Below are 21,054 nucleotides of genomic sequence, written 5' to 3'. Positions count from 1 at the left end.
ATTGGGTCGACTTAGGGTTGCTATAAGTTGTAAATGACTTGAAGGCACACAACAGCAACAGTGAAATCCAATAGCATGAACTGAAATAAAAGCACACAAGCTTTTAAAAAGTTTAGCCAAAATATTCTATGAAGAGATAGTGTGCTAAAACAAAATCTTCCATATGGCAGCAAAGACACACAACTGAGGCCAAGCTCAGTGGCCAGCAAGACGTTCAAGAACCATGCAGCTAGTTCCATATCCCTAAGGCCTATTTGAGCATGTGTGTGTTGTGAAACTTGGGAGGCTTTCAAAAACAACGTGTCCTCACATTGGATACCATCCACTGCTATCACTGAACTATGTAATTGTCATGTTTCATATAGATATAATACAGGGATGTAGCTAGGATTTTAGGAAGGGGGGAGGTCCAGACTAAGTGCTACAATTATAATGGGGCTTGGGTGCGGCAGCGCAGCAGCACACACCATTCATTTTTCTAATGGAAGGGGGGGTCCGGACCCCAAGACCCCCCCCCCACCCCCCGGCTACATCACTGTATAATAACTGCTCTTCGTTTGGGCTGAATGACCTGTTCTGGAAGGACAGAACAACTTCTCTACAATATTGGGCAGGTATTATCATCTTGTTGCAACAGAAGTCGTTAAGCCACATTCCAAGAGCATTTTTACCAATTCTGCTAATGTTATTGTTGACATTTATGTAGAACATCTCATCTTGTTCTTGCAAATGCTTGCTGAAAGAGCCTCCAGTGTACAATAGACCATTGAAACTGGCTCCAGAGCAAAGGATTTTTGCATTTTGAACAAATTTTTGAGTGTGGAATCCATTAACAAAGCATCCTTCGATTTGGAACAAGTTGTTTATGTAAACAATCCTATCACATCATCTAAAATAAGTTGGTTTACCAGCTGAGAGAAAAATGAACACACACAGGGGATCTAAACTCAGTTGAGACAGATCAAGGGCATCTATCAATCAACTTCCTATGTGATTAATTTTTTATTGGGCTTCTGTTGCAGATCAAACTGAAGTTACAATTGAAGGGCTACAACCTACTGTCGAATATATAGTTAGTGTGTATGCCCAGAGTCAAAGCGGAGAAAGCCAACCACTGGTTGAGACAGCTGTTACAAGTATGTACTTTGCATTTTCTGGGTTTCATATCAGGATTGAGTGTGGTATCTCCAAGTGCCTGAGTCCACAGGATATATTTACTACCAGAACTCTGAAAATTAATATATAACCAATATAACCTGGAGAAGCAGCCAAAATAAAATCCTTTCCCTTCTCTCCAAAAGCTGTGCTTTTAGTATAATTGAAAAATGATCAATGCAAAAACATAATTTTAATTACCCTTGGGTAAATAAGTGGGAAATGTTTTGGAATGAATTCTCTATGCTAAGATAGTAAAGGTGATTTTACTCAAGAATATGGAATTTTTTATATATCTGATACCTAATATCTAAAGTATATACAGTGTGCTCACGTTATATGCAGCTTTGAGCATATGTGCAAAGCTGTGTGGGAGCGTGCAGGGTGGAAGGGGCGGTATGTGTGTGCCGCTGTGCTACTATGCCGCTGCACCGCCGTGCGGGGCTTGAGCATATGTGGTATTTGGGTTACGTGGGGGCGGGGTCCGGAATGGATCCCTCGCGTAAGCCAAAGGCGCACTGGATCTGTATTCATCTCAACAGCTCTTGGGAACTAAACTATGAAGCTGATATTTTGAACAGCTAAATTCAGAGTTCAGATTTTTAATATTAAATTTGGGGAAAAAATAAAATTTTCCAGCCTGTGGGGAATTATGTGGAACAATTGCATCAGTGTAACACTGAAACAACTCTAAATGGCACATTCATCCATGAATTGCTGACAGCTATAGGCCATTGCTGTGCCCATTGGTACAGATTTGACTTGTGTGTGCAAAACTAGGGTATGGCTTCTCCCAAGTAAGAATTCTGCTCCCAAATGAGACTTTTCTCCAATCTCCCAACATTTCTTCCACTCCTCCAACTGCAACAGCATTGCAGTAACTTGAGAATTCAGTAGAGCTTTTAGAAATATAGTTTAGGCATTCAGACAAAAGGGGCAGGCAAAATTGCCATGGGAATGTGTTACACAACAAATATAAAAATGCTAAGTAAATGATATTCAGTGTTTCATTCCCTGTAATGCTAAAAAAAATTGGGAAAAGTAGGAAAAATTTTGGGAGGGGGAGAATTCTTAATTGGGGAATGTCCTCTTTTTGCTCGTCCTGTAGTTCCACCATTAGGTATATGTTTAATTTCATACCGTGGTTTAGTCCCAGGGCAAGGCCTCTGACCCTCCAGTCATTGATGAGCTACAGTCTACTGTCTCCCACAATTGCTGGTTTCCCTTTTGCAGATTTGATGATTTGCAGAGTTGATTAATATGCTTTCTCTAGGAATTTCTAGGTCTTCCAGAGCAATTCTGTGACAATAGAGTTGTGCTGGAGGACCTAGAAATTTCTAGAGAATTGTTCTCTCAGGTAAAAAGAATAGTATTCACAAATTTTATTCATATTTATATTTGTGGTTTTATCCACTTTCATGGAGGGGGTTCCCCTAATCCTCACAAATGAACTACTCCCATGATTCTGTGACCAGGTTAAAAAGGGGCTGATGAAATCTGGAGTCCAACAACATTCAGAGGGCTTCAGTTTTTTCCCTGTCCTGCCCCAGGGGTTTATTTCCCAAGTTCCCCAGGTTTCATGGTGAAAGGAAGAACTTGACTCTAAAAGTTAAGAAAACAACTCAACTGAAAGAAAAACAAAACAAAACTGTTGGGTCCCAAGCCTACATAAATCACCTTTCTACCTGGAAAGCATAGAAAAACCACAGCTAGCATCACTTGCCTGTCAATAATGGCAAAAATAAATGACATTATGAATCTTTTTTTGAAAATGAAAAGATGGCTTCTTGGCTTATGGAAACTGGCTAAACACCCAATCTTGTGCACAGAAGGAAGGCCCACTGTGGGCAGTGGGATGCCTTCCTAAGTAAGTGCTCCTAGAGGTGCAGTGCTAGTTTCCTGACAGCTTTCAGATGGAATCTGAAGCTGTCCATGGCTTCAAAGCTGCTTCCAGTGTTACCATGTCACTGCATGGAAGCATTCTCAGAAGTCACTTTTGTGTTCACAGACAGCTTGAAGAAATTAAAATAGATTTATGAACTGCTGGACTCCTGAAGACATTCATGGTTGTTCCAGAGCCTCCCAAGAGGCCTTTTTTAGGCATGGACAATGACTCATTAATGTTCTGAAACTGTAACATCAAAAGTGACATTCTGACTTGCCAAACACTACCCTTAATTGGTGCTTGCTTGTGGAATTTGCTAAGCATCTTACGCACACATTGTGTAATTTGGAAAAGTTTTTTTCTGGTCAAATAATTAATATGTGGTTATTAATTTTTTTAAAAAAACTTCCTTGATGTCTCATTTTAGTCAATTACAGCCATAAAACAAGTCTATCATCCTGGTCCTCTGATGATGCTAATGCAGACTGATTCTTGGAAAGATGAATCTATTCAGCATAATCTCTTGGTCATATTAGAGTTCTAGACTAGCAGAATGGGATGGAACGGAATAAAATACAATTGCAATGTCAAACCCTCCACCCTCAAAGAAAATTGGCAAGAAAATCCTGTGATAGGTACTCCTTAGGATCACCATAAGTTGAAAATGACTTGAAGGCAAACAGCACCACCACATAGAATAGATTAGGACTGCAGGACCACAGGAGTAGCATTTCTTGGTAGTAGGTTTGCAGCAGTCATCATGAGCTTGTGCTCATTTCAAATAGAGCCAAGACTGTGGCTGGAAAAGAGACTGAACCCAGTAAGCTTAGTAGACTACTTGTTTCTGCTTGTCCCACTTCCTGGGCTGCGATAGAAGCATTAATGTAACAGGCAGATCTGGTGCCTTTCTCTGGCTTAGATCAGCCATGATATTCTTAGCAGGAATATGCATTTCACAGAACTTGGACATCTTACTTTTTCAGACCACGATTCCCAGCATCCCCCAAGCCAGCATGGCCGTTTTGGAATTGTAGTCCCATAACAACAACAACCAGAACAATGCTTCCAAGCTCTGGTTCATTACCAGATGTCTCTCTGCAACAGCATGTCAAGCAACTGGGTATAGGTTTTATGTGTATCACATCTCATTATGCAGCTGTAAATGCCTTCATGAGGCTTCCCAGGAAGTTGAAAAGAAAATAATTCTAAATTCTATTTCTGAATGTTCAGGAATAGAAGATTGCTTTGCATGCCTATAACAAAATGCTCTGTGCTATCCCAAATCTGCTTCTCCCCTTTCCCCCTCCACTTAACCTATCACCGTTAATTTGCCTAACAGAAATTGACCGCCCTAAAGGACTGACATTCACTGAGGTGGATGTCGATTCCATCAAAATTGCGTGGGAAAGCCCACAGGGGCAAGTCACCAGGTACAGGGTGACCTTCTCCACCCCTGAGGATGGAATCCGCGAGCTCTTCCCTGCTCCAGATGGTGAAGACGACACTGCAGAGCTTCACGGCCTCAGGCCTGGTACTGAGTACACTGTCCGCATCGTTGCCTTGCACGATGGCTTGGAGAGCCTGCCTCTGATTGGGACCCAGTCCACAGGTACACACAGAGTGATGCCGCATGGTGGCCTATTGGCGACTGTTCCCTTTGCCTGACTGGCTAGAGTGGCTTCCAGGAGCAGGTAGTTCCCCCATCCCGTGCGAGGAACAGAGTTCAGGGGGACTTTGCATGGGAGAGTGTGTGTGTGTGTGTGTGTGAGAGAGAGAGAGAGAGAGAGAGAAATATGGGGTTCTTTTTGATGGAAAATTAGAGCTATCCAAGGTTACTGGGTAATACATGGAAGGCTTGATGAGCCACACATACTGAATGCTGTTCAGTAGGCTGCTAGTCTTCCGAGAGCCAGATACCATCACTTGAAACTTTGTCTCCCTCTACCCACTACACTGCCTGCCAGGTCACAGACAAACCCTAGGTGTGACCTTGGAAATATCCTTTCTGGGATAATTCCACCTCAAACTAATTCATTCTTTCAGGAAGCCTGAGCGTTTTAATTGTGTTTTTTTTTAAAATACAATAAAATGTATACAGTATTTCATCTGGCTCATGGTCTTGACCAATGTGGTCCTTGAAAATTAGATTTCTTCATAGCCTTGTGCTCATACCAGTTACTAGTACTAAGGACCCTAACTGAGAGTTGCTTCCTTGAAAATAAGAATAACTTTTTGATTAATACAGCCACATGTGAATTTCGTACAAAATATGCCCCAAACTGCAAAGGTTCTTCTCAGTCCAAAATTCTTGTCAGGGTTTTTGAATATTTTTTCTGTCCCTAGTAATTATTCACCATTACTATTCTAGATAGTAGTAAAAAAAAAAAAAAAACCTCTTCTGGTCTCCAGCTGTCAGTCCTTTGCTTATATGTTTTGGCTCTGTTCTAGAAGCTATACAGAGGAAGGGCTGCTTGTCCACTGCCCTTTACTCAATTCTTGTTCTCCAAATTGCAGTCAGATACATTATAGGGGAGAGCATTAGTAATTTGCACAAATGTGTGCATGCATGTGGATGTGTATATTAAAATATATATAACAGGTGGTCAACACTTTTGAAAGCTGAACTTAGGGCTCTATTGCTATTTGTCTCCTCTTCTCCCATCAGTAATCTTTATGCTCCATGAACAATAAACCATGTATACAAATCTACTCACACAATCCCCTGTTTTTTTTAAGAATGCTTACCATTTAAAACCTCTTTTCAATTATATATATTTTTCCTGGTTATATTTTGTTTTAAACCTCCTGTTTCTAATAAATGAAAGGCCTAGATACTTGAAAAAGATTCCAAATGCCAGCATCAAAGGTACAAATTTCAAAAGGTTCTCGTAACTGCAGGAGTGGCTATAATAACATAGTGAATTGAGAGCAAATGCTGGCATGTAAGGCATGTTCTAGACCAGTACTTCTCGGGCTATCTGATGTGGGGGGCTAGCATCTTTTCCCCTAATGTGCCAGGGACTTGTGTTACATTTGTGCCCATTGGCTATAACTCTTTCTTTCTATCCTGGAAACTCTCTGGACTGATAGCTGAATGCTTGCAGACCAGTACAGGTCCAAAGACCACCACTTCGTATAGCTCTGGGCGACTCAGTTTTAACCTTGTTACTCCTACCACAATGATCTAAATTTTTAATCTTAAATTTAACAGCAATCCCACCTCCTACAAACCTGAGGTTTACTCAGGTTGCTCCAACCAGCCTGACTATCACTTGGACTGCACCAAATGTTCAGCTTACTGGGTACCGAGTCAGAGTGAATCCCAAGGATAAGAATGGGCCAATGAAAGAAATTAACGTCTCTCCCGATAGCACGTCTGCTGTCATTCCAGGACTAATGGTAACCTTTCCCTTTTTAACTTATTGGATGTAGCATCACTGTTTACAAGCCATTTAAAATTCTCTGGAACAGAAGTTCAACCTATATTGTGCTTTGTTGAGGGTTTAGAAAATAAGATGGACTAAAAGATGGCAGTAGCCTGTGTCTCTTGGTAATTGACATTGATTTCCTTTGTATGGCAAACTGCATGTTCTATGTACATTTTTTAAATGATATATGAAATGTAACTTATATAGATCAATAGTATTCCAAGGCCTAGTCCTTATTATTCTGGTGGTTTCACTGGTCTATATTATTGGAAAAACTGATGCATCTTTCTTTTTTTCCCACTCTGATGTAAAAAGAACCAAGAGTACCTGTTGTTTACATCCAACCTGATGGCCAAACTAAAAGGCTAGCTATATTTGATTGTTTACATCCATGTCCATTTCACATGTAAACCAAGATGGTGGTGGGAGTGAAGTGGTAATTTAATGTAAAAAAGGATTACACAAGTTTGGAAAGCTGAGCCTAACCCCTTCCTTCCAGTGCCCCATGACCAATTTGCTACAGTGTTTTTAAGTGAAAGCTTTCTGCCCAACAATTTGGTGCTTTCAGGGTAATCTGTCTGAAACCTAACCCACCTCACTGGGTTCTTACAGGAATAAAATGTACCAAATGGATACATTCAAAATCATTTGAATCATTCCCCCCCTCAGTACAGTCTTCTGCTTGTATCAGAACTCAAGATGGAAGAAAAGTGCTTGATTTGACTGAGTATGAGAATGGGATATTTTCTTTGAAAGAAACAAAACAAAGCCTAGACTCCTCCTGAATGGGAAGGAAATATAATGTAGTGTCCCTGTCAAATTTTGTTTGGTCTTGAGGTCTATTTATATTTCATCATATCTGAATACAAAATATAACTAGCTGAGAGGTTTTTTGAAGTGGGTTGCATGTCAGATTTTTATAGCCTTCCAAATAATGAACAGTGTGTGGTTTTGTTATTTTTAGGTGGCAACCAAATATGAAGTCAGTGTCTATGCTCTGAAGGACTCTCTGACCAGCAGACCTGCCCAGGATGTAGTCAGTACTCTAGAGAGTAAGTTATCCCATCTGTCAAAACAACCCTAAATTCACTGAGCCAAAATGTTTAAAGGTTAGGATGTCTGAAGCTTTTTAATGTAGGAGGGGAAAGCTAAGCAAGAAAGAAGATAGTAGAGATGTATGAAATTAAATGTAGTGTGAAAAAAATGGATGAATAATATTAGGATCTGCAATCACTATATGAAGCTGAATGATCCAATATTTAGGATATGCAAAGCTAGTACTTCTTGAAACTCTACATAGTGGAATTTGCCATCACAGGCTCTTGCATATGACTATTATCCCAATGTGAACACTTTTAATTTTTTAATGTGCAGATATCAGCCCTCCACGTCGGGCACGTGTCACTGATGTCACGGAGAGAACCATCACAATTACCTGGCGTACCAAGACGGAGACAATCACTGGTTTCCAGATTGATGCTGTCCCAGCAAGTGGTCACAATCCAGTGCAAAGGACGATTGGCCCTGATGCTAGATCCTATACCATCACTGGTAAGTGAGCGTCTTCGTACCTGTCTCTGTGTTCCAGAAACACAGTTCTATCCTGTCCTTTGGCTCAAATGCTCTGCAAGCAGGAAGATTAGCCTGCCAGTTGAAGGTGCCATACAAACAGGAATGCCACTCATCAGTACTGGTTAGGCCTCAGCTGGACCCCATGTTATTTATTTATATTAAAATCACATTTTGAGAATGATATGAGTAAAGGAGGACAGTTCCAATAAATAAATAAATAAATATGACATAAGTCCTTAGAACAATACAGTGTATCACAATGAAGGAATGTCATGATTTTGCTTTTCCCTATTCTTGCTCTTCTTCAAGGCTCTTCCTTTTTCACATTCTGTGCTTCCACTGTTCTGTTTCCACCTTTCCTTGCTTTTCTCCATCAGTCTACAAAACTTCAAGGATATGAATGTAACTGCCTAGTTTACAATTTATTTATTTTTAGTCTCTGCTAGGAGGCAAAACAGTACACCTCTCTTTTTTCCATTAATGGTGATGATACCATAGGGGCTTATGATCTGAATTCCTTGATGCCCTTCATAACATGTTTTTACTAACTTCCAGGGTGCAGTGTTCTTCAGAATAGAACTTTTTATGAGCAAGGCTAATGTGTTTAAATATTTCATTTTGAAATACAGGCTTGCAACCTGGCACTGACTACAAGATTTACATCTACACCCTGAATGAAAATGCTCGCAGTTCACCAGTAGTGATTGATGCTTCCACCGGTAATGGCACTTTATAAAAAGTCATATTAAATGAAATGATGGTTTCCTTTCCTTTGATCGTGTAGATCATTTGTGGTGTGTTACAGCCCTAACATTTCCCCCACCTTTGGGAATAAAGCAACATGTTGGCAGATGGGGGTTGAAAAATATGGAAACTGCATTATTTCCCCTCTGGGGCTATTATGTCATTTGGAACAGTCTTCATTTGAGTGGTTTCATTTACTCCTTAGCCATCGATGCGCCATCCAACCTACGCTTCCTCACAACCACAAGCAACTCCCTGTTGCTCACTTGGCAGCCACCCCGGGCCAAGATCACAGGATACATTATTAAGTATGAGCGTGCTGGGGAACCGGCAAGAGAGCTGCTTCCTCGTCCCCGACCTGGTACTACAGAAGCCACTATCACTGGTATGTACTCCTTGGAGAAACAAACTAATAGGCTCTGCAAATCCAAGCATGGAAAGTTACTTGTTGGGTGGTTGCAACTTCCAAAATCTCCCAGCCAGTGGCTATGTTCATTGAGGGAATTTTCAGTGTTGTAAGCCAAAAAGGTTACTTTTTCAAGCACTGCCTGAAATACAGTTAATAGTATTGTGGCACTTGAAATTTGGCAAATATTATTGCAATGGCTTTTTGACACTGAATGGAATCTTTGTGGTGCAGAGGCCAGGGACCTCTGACAAGTAAGAGAGAAGGATTGCCATGGCCTTCAGATAAAAGCTGTGGGATTTCTGGGAGCATTTGGTTAGTCTGTTGGAAACGGGAAATCATACTGGATGAACTTTCAGTCTAATTTAGGAAGGCTTTTCCTTGATGTTCTTCTGTCATCTCTCTGAAATAGAGGAGCTACACATCAAGGGCCTGTATAGTAGGACAGACAATGTTTTTCTGATGACAGATAATCTTTTAAGCAGATACTAGATTATCACGTCACATTTTCCCCATGAACATATGAAGTTGTCTTTTAACAAGTTAGACAGAGCTTGGGCTATTTGTAGTTCACTGACTGGCAGTAGCGCTTCAGTTTTTCAAACATGTGGCTTCTCCAATCCTAACGATGTTGCAAAATCTATATCTAGGGGCCTTTTGAGTTCAAAGCTTGTAGTTTGCCACTGCGGTCCCTTTACTGGACATTAATTATAACCTCTAACAGCATAAATGCTTCAAATTTTGTTCATTCCCTTTTTTGACTTCTGGAATGTGATATGAGGAACAAATGGAACTTGTGGTAAGTATTCATCAATCAGGGAGAAGGTAAAGAGCTACTGCTCACTAATGTTTTTTGAAGAAGGGAAATAGATCTTGATCTGAACCTTTCCTCCTACCCAATTTTGTAATTAGCATTCAATGTCTCTTAGCCAACAGACCTGAATTGGAGCATCTGATAACTGAGCTTAGATTTCATTCTTAGCCGTAACGTGGAATCACTTCTAGCTTCTGCTAGAGCACAACTGCTGTCAGGAACTGGTAGATAGAAAGACTAATCAAATGCTGGCTTCATTTCCCCATAATATTGGACCTTTCTATTATATCCTAATTCAAACCTGTTTTATTTTACTGTGTTTTCCCAAACACACACCTTTCTGCCATGACTGCTATATTCAGAGTAGTTTAAAATATCTGAAATAAGAGAATAAGCAATGAATAGTGTTAACTTAAGCAATCAAAATTATAAAGCAAAAACAATAATAGTAAAAACAGACTACTGCTGCTGTAGCAGATTAAAAAACAAATCTAAAAATAAATTTGAATTGATGGAGCTGTGTTGCAGCATAAACAACAAAAATCCCTGTGGCACTTTTAAAAACAAGATTTATTTGGCCTGCATGGTCACAGACTGCAGCCTGTTCCTTCAACCTGCATCTGGTGAAGTAGGCTGGAGTTCACAAATGCTTATGTCCACTAACAGTGGTTAGTTTTTTAAAGCGCCACAAGACTTGTCATTATGTAGAGAGATCTTGTAGCACTTTTGAGACTAACTGAAAGAAAGAAGATGGCAGTATGAGCTTTCATAGACTTCAGTCTACTTCCTTAGATTGGAACATCTGAGAAAGTAGACTGAAGTCTATGAAAGCTCATGCAGCCAATTTCTTTCTTTCAGTTAGTCTCAGTACTGTTACAAGATCTCTCTACGTACTGATTCTACAGACTAATACGACTATATCTTTGAAGACTCGTCATTATTTGACTCTTAAAATGAGAAATTTACAAAGCAAAACCTAACCCTATCGGGTTAAATCAGAGATTGGAGACATGATATTTTGGGGTTACAACTCCCTGCACTTCCTAGTGGTCATGATGAGTGGGAGGTACTAGGAGTTTTACTAATGTTTCTTAGCTTGGGTTCAATGCCTGGCTACAGAGTGACTAAATGGAAGAAAACAGGTTGGAAGGGAAAATGAAGAACAAACTGTTAGGCAGATCCTAGAAAATTATTTGAGTCTGATGGTGCCATCTTAAAATGTACTTCTTCTTTTAATCATTTCTCAGGTCTCGAACCAGGGACAGAATACATCATCCACATAATTGCCGTGAAGAATAGTCAGAAGAGTGAACCATTGATTGGAAGGAAAAGAACAGGTAACACTATCTTAGATTGTCCGCTTAGCTAGGAGTAAGCCCCACAAAACTAATGGATCCTTATTTTGTAATAGACAAGCGGTAGAATGTTGCTGTTACTCTTAGCTACAGAGACTAAAGGTTCCTCTGTTTTGGACTTCAGATAATTCTGATGGTAGACAATTAATGTTATTTGAAAGCTTGCTTTCATTTCTGGTGTGGTGTATTTTGACAGTGAATGTATTGTGGTGCTTGCTAGCTTCTCAGTTTATTATAAACTATCATATAAATCAGACCAGAACAATATTTACACTTCAGTTCTGTACATGTTTATTCAGTATTAAGCTTTGTTGTGTTCTCTGGCACTTACCCCCAGGTATATAGCATCGCAGCTCATTTATGTAATTGAAACTTGTTTCCATTCTACTGAATTAGTTTAATCTAACTGTTTAATGTGTCCTGGAATATATCTTTGCTAACTTTTGGTGGATTCAGAAAGAAGAGCCTAAACTGACTGATTAATATCAGTGGATGCCTAAGCATTTAGGCTACACCTGATCAGGATCCATGATCTGAATTCTGTTGGTTAGGCACAGTTACAAAAGATCCTTTGAACCAATTGTTAATAGGGAGAACCAGTGTGGCGTAGTGGTTTGAGTGTTGTATTGCAACTCTGGAGGCCAAAGTTCAATTCCCCAGTCGACCATAGAAACCCATTGGGTGACCTTGGGCAAGTCACACTCTCTCATTCTCAGGAAAAGGCAATGGCAAACCCTCTCTCAACAAATCTTGCCAAGAAAATTGTGATCGGTTTGTCTTAGGGTTGCTTTAAGTCAGAAGTGACTTAAATGCAGACGATAAATCCTATTGATGCAATGGATATACTCTAAATTGGTACTAACAGTAGGATTCAGGTCCATGTTTGCCTATTTGATACTGTTTTTCCATGATTCATCCTCCAGGGAAAATGGGTATTTTATGGACCATATCAGGAGTGAGAAACATGATTGGGGAGGAGGGGAGAGGGAGGAGAGTCCCCATTCACCCAGCACTGGCCATGATAGGTATTATTCAGTGGTGGTCCTTGGATTAGTGCTGGGCCCTGAGCCATTGGCTGCCAGTCTCTAGCAAGTTTCCAGGAAAGAAAGAGCCAATGAGCACAAATTTATTGCTGGCACCAGCAACAATAGAAAACAGGAATTGCCAGTCTGCCCCATCAGATATCTGGAAAAATATCTGGAAGGAAAGAGTGTGTGAAGCTACCCTGTCCCATATGGTAATTGCAGGGAGCACAGGGAGGACCAAGTTACCTTCCACTGTTTCCTTTGCTCAGTTCCCCTTGGCTTTTGGGAAGGCCAGCAGCACATGGGTGAATCCCCCGAGACTGGGGTGTGTGGCTGTGTGGCAGCTTTTATTATGGAGGGAGATGGGGGATTGTACGAATTTCCCAGGAGCTTTCATGGAACAGATGAAGACTGTCCCTAGACCACATTACACGCATGAGTTGCTGAATCTTCTTCATGCCCCCATGATAAAGGGGAATTGAGGGATTTATCATCTCAAGAAAATAGATCTTATAAATAGGCTTAAGATGTAAGGATATATTTCTCTCTTTCAGCTGAAATGCATCAGGGCAACAGAATAGAGCAGTAGGGTATATAAACATAAATGTTTTTGTCTATTTCCAAATGTCACAGAAGATAAACATTTATGGCAATTGGGTTCCTTCACAGATAAGATATTTTGAAAGGGACTCAGAGGCACCACGGTTGTCATATCCACATGCTTTTGCCTTCCTGTTCAAGTGCACTAAGTAGCCCCTGTAGACTAATCGCGGTAAAGCTTTCCGGGAGCATGTGGCACCCTTGAGAATGATGCTAACATTTAATTGCTTGAATTAAGCAGTGTTTTATGGTACAGCTGCCTGGTTTACTTGTGTAATGAATGCAGTGCTTGCTGCTGCTGGCTTCATGGCTTCTAACCACTTTTTGCCTAGATGAGCTTCCCCGGCTGGTAACATTTCCACTCCCTGGCCCAGGTACGCCAGAGATCCTGGATGTGCCGTCTGAGAATACACCTTACTTCACAAACAATCCCTATGACAATGGAAATGGTATCAAACTTCCAGGCACTTCTGGTCAGCACCCTACAGTGACCAACCCTGGCCAAGTCATCGTGGAAGTGTATGGATCTCGGACACCCACAACTGCAGCCACTCCGTCACATCGTAGACCAAATGAAGAGTCTGTGGTGGTGAACCGTTATCCAGTGCGGATACCAGAGGTGGACAGGCCTTCTTATCCTCACAGCCTTCTGCCTAAGAATAACCGCACAAGGCCCCAGGAAGCACTTTCTGAGACCACCATCTCATGGACCCCCTATTTAGAGAGCTCTGAGTACATCATCTCTTGTCAGCCTGTTAGCTCTGAAGAAGAACCTACAGAGGTAAGTTCCATTTCACCTCCACTCACCCACCCCAACCATTCATAATAGTGAAACAGACTAATTTCATTATTATTCATGCTGATTTGACTAGGATATCTACACCAGTCACTTAATCTGGGGCCAGTCCAGAGCATTATGTCCTGGACTGGCTCCAGACTGACTGTGATGATGACCATGTGCATCAGGCTGAATCTGGCATGATGCCACATCATTGGGCCCACGGACCAGCTGGGCCAACATTGCAGCTGCTGCAGTCTCACCAGCCAAGCAGCTTCCTGCAAGAATGTGGCTATTGCTGTTGCTTCTCTTGAGGTCAGAATGGGGTGCCTTGCTCTGCCCTCGCCTCATTGATCACACAGGTGCCCTGTTTTGACCTCAGCAGAAGTAACAGCATGCTGGACAGACTTTACACCGAGCTCATGCCCATGAGGAAGTGGTTGCTCCAAAAACAGGCCATCCCCTTTCCCTGCACCACTCAACATGGGGAAGGGGATGGCACAACACTTGGTTTGTTGACAACTGGATTGGGCCAGATTAGAACTGATCCAGCTGTTCAGATGCACAGTAAACCTGAGATCACTCTGTGGTTTCCAGGAAACACTGAAGTTTCCTCTGATGTAGTTTAGTTCAGGGCAAAGTCAGGATAAGGACATACATACAAACCCAGATCCTCCCTGAAAGTAGCCGTACATTGTGAGGACTGCCAGCACTGGCTTTGGAGTGAGTGTGGCAGTTTTCACCAGTTTAGATAAGCTCTTAAACAACAGCATCAAGTTCAGTGGTGTTCCCAAAGGAGCTTATGGTCTGAAACAAAGCGGGAAAAGAAAAGGGAGAAAGGCAGAGTATGTGTGTGTGTTACTAAATATGATAATTAAATCTGACCATTGAAGTTTCCCGAGCATAAATTTTAGTGACTATTGGGAATGATAATTAAGGGAGGGAAGGCAAAGTCTATATGATGCAAATGGGATTTGAGAATGGAGATGAGGGAAGGGAAAGGTCATGTTTTTAAGTCAAGAGAATGGTTGGGGTAATTTAAGGGAGCAGGAGGCTGAAGAAGATAGAAGTAGATGATCCACAAGAAAAAGGAGATATATAAAAAGTTAGGGTCATGATGCAGACCAAAAGTATAGTGGGCCCTGCCCATCCATGGGGTTTTGGTTGTGACCTCTCATGCAGATGGGAAAAACCACTGGAGCTCAAACCCATATTAATTGCCCTGCCATTTGCTAATATGGGCTGGGGCGATTCAGGGGAGCTCCATACTGGATGGCTAGCCTGCCAGTGTGGCAAATTCATTGTATAGAGTGAGGTATAAGTGAGTGAAAGCTTCTGAAGTAAATATTTTTGTAGGAATATGAAGAGGGTATCACAAAAGGGATGAGCAAAGTTAACTAGTTTGGCAGCACAGTTTTTGAAGTGAGGACTGAGGAGTGAAAAGCAAAGGCCAGAGAAGGCAACTGCAAACTTGAAAGTGAGAAACAGAGCAGAAACCAGAATTTTGACAGGAATGGCAGAGTGGTTTTTGCAGGGCCATACAAGGAGGAAGTCTGAAAGTCTGAACAGTCTTATAAAGCCAAGATCTCCCAACATTTACTTGAGCAGTAGAGGAAGACACCCCCAGTGGCAGCTTCCCACCTTGGTGATGACATCAGAACATGGGCCAGGCAGTAACATAGCTTCCTTTGGCCCACACTGTTCTTGGCATGTGGAGCAGATCTAACTGGCCACACACTACTAGTTAGTTAGGAAACAGAGATGGACTTCCGGGAGCAAATGTGGGGTAAAAAATCCCATTGCTGCTCTCTTTCACTGATACTCTGTATTTTATTTGGGTAAAGAGAAGCTACCTCTGGATTGCATTGTGCATGCATGTGTGCGCATGCATGCAGGCACACACACGCATAAGATAACCCTGCTCTAGAGATTATGGTGGCTATAAAAAACACTGTACTTTTTTTTTTACAAAGCAAAAGATAGCCTTTCTTTTAATGCTTTGAATTTTCTCACCCTGCAGGTCAAAGTTCCTAGCACATATTCTAGTGCTACTCTCACAGGTCTTACAAGAGGTGCCACCTACAACATCATAGTGGAAGCAATAAAAAATCGTAGAAGGCATAAAGTTCTTGAAGAAGTAGTCACAGTAGGCAATTCCGGTGAGTGGATGCAAAACTTGAGATTCTTGGGAAATAATTTGTAATCTGTGATTTATTGTGTTGGTTATTACATTTATAACCAGCCATTTCTTCATGGTGCTGGGGTGCTATATATGCATTATGCATGCACAACACTCACACACACATGCTCATCCTTGCAATAAACATGTGAGGTGGGTAAGTTTAGGAAACATTTTTCTGGCCTATATGCTAGCTAAGAGATTCTGGGAATTTCAGTCCAAAAGCTTTTTGAAGCTTTGGACAGATTATTATTCCAAATCACCTGGTGACTATCATGTCCCAGTGGTGACTAGAACCCAGACTATTCTAAACAGTCTGACATTCCAACCAATGCACCACACTTCTTCTCTGGTTCTTCTTATTTCATGTATTGTTGTATGGTAGTCCAGTTGGAAGATATGGCCTGAAATCTGAAGTTGGTGGGGTGTACAGCTCTGCCTCTGGACCTGGCAATAATGTGTTTATAGAAGGTGAGAGCACTCAGTGGCCATTTAGAGTGTAGACCAGAGCTGCAGTCTGATACTGTTCCATTGCCACTGTGCAATTGGGGTGGGGTGGGGGATTGCACAAGAAGGTACTAAATACTTCCTTATGCAACATCCAAACTAGAATTCATGCTTCCGTAACCTCTGCTGATGATAGTGTACAATATTGGTGTAAGTCACCAATAGGATTCTAACCTCAGGGTTCAATCCTACAGCACAAGAGCAATTCCATATACAAGTCCCATGGTAGGAAGAACTGTGTTTGAAGGAGGTGCTCTGGAAATTTTTATACTGTGGTCAATCTCCATGGAATAGGCAAGCTGTAATGAAAAGAAAAGTCTTTTCAGAAAAAGAAAGTGTGCTTTGCCTAAAATTCTCCCCTGACCACAGTTGTGATCAGATGTGTAGAAAGCTTTCTTTGGCCCTGCTCATTACACCCACAGTGAATGTTAGCATGCATGATTTCTCTATTATTAAATCCGATGGAGTTTCTGAAGGCTTACTCCCAAGTAAGTAAATCTTGAAATGAAGCTGAATGGTTTTTCTGGTGACCAGGAAATGAATGTTCCTCCTCTACACACACAGAATGTAATAATTCTCTACAGGTTAAAAAAAAAAAATCTCCACAGGAGGACAGACTAGGACTTGCTAGTTTTCTGTATAGACAGAATTCTTTGTCTGAAGTGGGAAATGGTATACTTCACAGTGTTTTAGAAAGAGCGGAAATTCAAATCTGGAACTCATTCCGTGTAAAGAATTTGGCTGAGTTGGTTCCAGGCCCTTTGAAAGAGTGTGGGTTGCTCCTCACTGTATTTTTTTTCTACTGATCTGGTTTACCAAGTGGGTTTACCAAGGGGAGGGATGCCTGTTAGCAGCATACAGGCAGATGGACAGGGCCAATTCTGTGGCCTCAAATAATGCTCTCCCAACCTTATAATCAAGTAATGGTGTGTCTTTCGCAGCTGAAGAGCATAGGGAGTGACGTTCTAGCTCAGTGTTGTCAATGCCATGCACAGACAATTGTTGCTCTCCTGATGATTTTGGATACCACTCCCAGCAGCCTTTGCTAGCATAACTAATGGTGCATGGAGTTCGTTCTACAACAACAGTGCTTGATAATCTACTAGAAATGGTGGACTGATAGGGTCCCCCCCCAAATGTGCCAGGGACCAGTGCCATATTTGTGCTCACAACTGTTTTTCCCCTGGAAATTTGCCATGAAACAGCAACCAATATTTCACAGACTGACAGTGGTCCATGGACCATCACTTTATGTATCACTGATATGGAGGGCTCCAATCTCCCATTCCTGGTGTACACTGACAGGTAGTGGCTTTCCAGGGTCATTACTACCCCTACATGGAGATGCCAGGAGCTGGACTTTCTATCCTGCAAAGCAATAGTCCTATTGCTGTCTGTCCACAGCTAAGGAAAGGCAACTGAGCCAGTTTCTTTGTTCTTGTTAGCAGTTTGATTTTGAGACCATGCATGTCTTCGTATTGGCTTAATGCTCACCTCTCCCTGTGATTTTTTTTCATCCCCATCAATGCCCTGATCCAAAAGCTCTATGCATATGTGTAATGAGCTCCATGTGAGAGGGCACAAGTTTGTTTCCTTTAGTGTTAGGAAATGTACCACCAATGAGAACATTTCACATCAGTGAAATAAAACAATAAAGCCACAATAGGAGCATTTCCAAGGCTCCAACCCAAATATGATGGGTTTTCATGGTTTATTATAAAATATGTGTGGGATTTCTGATAAAGGCTGAAGTTGAAAGTAGGTCTCACTTCCTTCAGTGACTCTTACCATCAAATAAACATGTGTCGTATTGGAATAGTGGGAATCTTTGTTGTGAAACTGATTGGGAAGCACTGATTCATTCCAGAAACATTTGTCCAGGACTGTGGTAGGATTGGGGTATTCAAAGAAACTGGGTAGGAGGGAATATATTTTTAAGAAGAGTATTCCAGACCACAACCTTGATCACATTAAATTATAATACCAGGAAGATCTGTTTGTTAGCCTAAAGTTTTCATCATTTCTGGCAGCTTTTGGAGAAGGAAAACATTCTCTGAGAAGTTCTATGTGTTGTCATAAAACTTCACATTCTTCTTATTTCCTCTCTTTTTTTCCCAACTTTCCAGTTTCTGAAACGATAAACCAACCCACAGATGATTCATGCTATGATACTTTCACTGGCTCTTCCTACTCCCTTGGGGAAGAATGGGAAAGAATGTCCGAAACTGGATTTAAGCTCTGGTGCCAATGTTTAGGCCTCGGCAGTGGCCACTTCAGATGCGACTCTTCAAGTGAGTAGTTTCTTGTGTTCATCTGACTCCATCGCTTTTAGATGCACTGTTCTCTCTAAATAATGAGACTTTTCCAAATGCCAAGCCACAGCCGAATAAGATCATGACCACAGTATGGTTTATATGAGTGTCTTAAATAGATGCCAGTAATCTACAGTGAAATGGGATTCTGATCTATCCCTTCTCCTGGTCACGCTGGAATCAAGAACATGTGAAGTTTCTTCATAAGGGCTTTTCTTCTGCTCTTACAGAAAACACTGAGTCATGATTTAGCAATAGCTACAAAAGCTTCCATTGACAAATAACAGCCAGTTCCTCAATCAAAGAAAAATTGCTAACTTGAGAAAATAGGCATAAATGTAAATAGTTTTGTGTTGACCACACAATGGTATGTAGCTGGTATTTCTTCCCTGCATACCACAGCAACATTCAATATTTTAGAGCTTGTAAAATAATACTGACAGCCCCCTTGAATTCATTCCAGCTTCTAAATTTGTTCTTATGTCCTGTGGTGAAATCATATAAGTCAGCAGAGCCTCTAGGGAGAGCGGTTACTCCCACTTTACCCTAGAATAAGTGCTTGTATGAATAATCTCACAGCCGGGTCAAACATAGCTGGGAGAAGTTATTTTTTTGGATTGCAGTTTGGGGAAAAGTAACTTTTCCAGGCTTGAGATAGAAGTCCCATTGGTATTGAGATCAACAGCAAATAGGTGTTGATATCTAACAACATCTAGTCTTTGTTTGAATTATAACTGATCAATAATAACTTCCAGAAACTCGATATTAATGTGGTGGACCAGCAATTCCCCCCTCCCAATGAGCGAGGATCTGGCACCCTATTTGTGCCTGTTGGTTACAGTTGTTTGTTTCTTTCCTGGATCTTGGCAAGGACCAGCGTCCAATGGTTCAGGGAACAACATGGAGCCCATTTTGAGTAACACTAGTTTAAGCAAGCCTTCTTTTTTCACTTAATTCAGTCTAGGTGTCACTTGACTGCAGTTGTTTCTGAGGAGATTTTGTTACAATCAAATTGGTGCTCCTATCCACAAAATCACAGGCTTCTCTCAGTGACACAAGCCCCAAAAGACGGCCAGTAATCAGCAGAAGTTGTCAGATAGTGTTGAAAAGCTGGTACCTTGTTTATTAGAAGATGATTCATTCTTGCTTTTATTGATCTGAACACTGTTCCTGTTTCATTCAGAATGGTGTCATGACAATGGTGTGAACTACAAAATTGGTGAGAAGTGGGACAGGCATGGAGAGAATGGAGAGATGATGAGTTGCACGTGCCTTGGAAACGGGAAAGGAGAATTCAAATGTGAACCTCGTACGTATGGGTGCCACATGCTCCCTTATGCATGGACTATACAAGAGAACACTCTCATGGCGTTGAGTCCTATGTTGCAAGCCATGACCATCCAATTAGTGTTTGGGTACAACTCCCACTGTCTCTGACCATTCTTCATGCAGATGGGCTGGTGGGACTTGGGAACCCATAACATCTTGAGGGCCATAATTTCTTCACCTTTGACAAGTTTTCTTTTCCTACTCTCCTTAGTTTCACATACTGGCAGTGTACTCAGCTCTATTACCCTTATGGTGGTAAAATGTATATTAGTCAACAAGACATTGCTTGTTTTTACAATTGTGTTTTATTTCTTCTTGAAGATGAAGCAACTTGCTATGATGAGGGCAAGATGTACCATGTTGGAGAACAGTGGCAGAAAGAATACCTTGGGGCCATCTGCTCCTGTACATGCTATGGTGGACAGCAGGTAGGCATCTTCATACCTGTGCTGTGTCCTACGAATGGAAAGTAGAGTTAGACATAAAATGAGAAAGGCTGACTCTTGCTTTGTTAAACAGTGTGCTGGATATCAGTGTGCAGTGTTTCAATCTTATGCAACAGCCAAGTTTTAAGACCCATCATAACCACCATTTTCAGTAACAATTACGTGCAGAATTATGGAGGGTTACTAAGATCTACCCAGGTGGCACTATATAGCCCCTGCCTGCTAACATTCCCTTTTATTCAGCAGTGTTACTGCCAGAATGATGCACTGTCCCTAGTATTTGAAGACTCTGTTGTCCACCAGTAGGTAGCAGAGGCACTAAGAAATCCTGTTAGTGAATGGTGATGCAGCATATAAAGACAATGGCAAGAGTGCCCAATGCACACTGATCACTTTGATGGCTTTGCTATGTGATCTTGTAAGCCGCCTCGATTGCATTTTGTAGAGAGGCAGGATATAAATAAATGTCATTATTATTATTATTATTATTATTATTATTATTATTATTATTATTATTAT

General features: G+C 41.3%; 1 protein-coding gene across 5 annotated transcripts in view; it reads left to right on the top strand.

Moving 5' to 3' along the window:
• Window positions 1-21,054, top strand: part of FN1 (fibronectin 1) — an 88,712-nt gene that overhangs the window by 64,862 nt on the left and 2,796 nt on the right. For 3 of the 5 annotated variants that reach the window (XM_042443649.1, XM_042443641.1, XM_042443674.1), the window contains 13 exons: window positions 1,023-1,136; window positions 4,380-4,649; window positions 6,252-6,439; window positions 7,433-7,520; window positions 7,843-8,019; window positions 8,670-8,759; window positions 8,990-9,169; window positions 11,252-11,341; window positions 13,317-13,765; window positions 15,783-15,921; window positions 18,575-18,739; window positions 19,944-20,069; window positions 20,411-20,517. In XM_042443649.1, the coding sequence (XP_042299583.1) occupies window positions 1,023-1,136; window positions 4,380-4,649; window positions 6,252-6,439; window positions 7,433-7,520; window positions 7,843-8,019; window positions 8,670-8,759; window positions 8,990-9,169; window positions 11,252-11,341; window positions 13,317-13,765; window positions 15,783-15,921; window positions 18,575-18,739; window positions 19,944-20,069; window positions 20,411-20,517 (2,183 nt within the window). The remainder of the gene's footprint in view (window positions 1-1,022; window positions 1,137-4,379; window positions 4,650-6,251; window positions 6,440-7,432; window positions 7,521-7,842; window positions 8,020-8,669; window positions 8,760-8,989; window positions 9,170-11,251; window positions 11,342-13,316; window positions 13,766-15,782; window positions 15,922-18,574; window positions 18,740-19,943; window positions 20,070-20,410; window positions 20,518-21,054) is intronic. The other 2 variants (XM_042443658.1, XM_042443668.1) reach the window with 2 other exon arrangements.

This window comes from Sceloporus undulatus, chromosome 1 (genome assembly GCF_019175285.1).
Source record: "Sceloporus undulatus isolate JIND9_A2432 ecotype Alabama chromosome 1, SceUnd_v1.1, whole genome shotgun sequence".
NCBI lineage: Eukaryota > Metazoa > Chordata > Lepidosauria > Squamata > Phrynosomatidae > Sceloporus > Sceloporus undulatus.
Note: the sequence above shows the minus strand (reverse complement) of the source record. Positions and strands in the feature narration are given on the sequence as shown.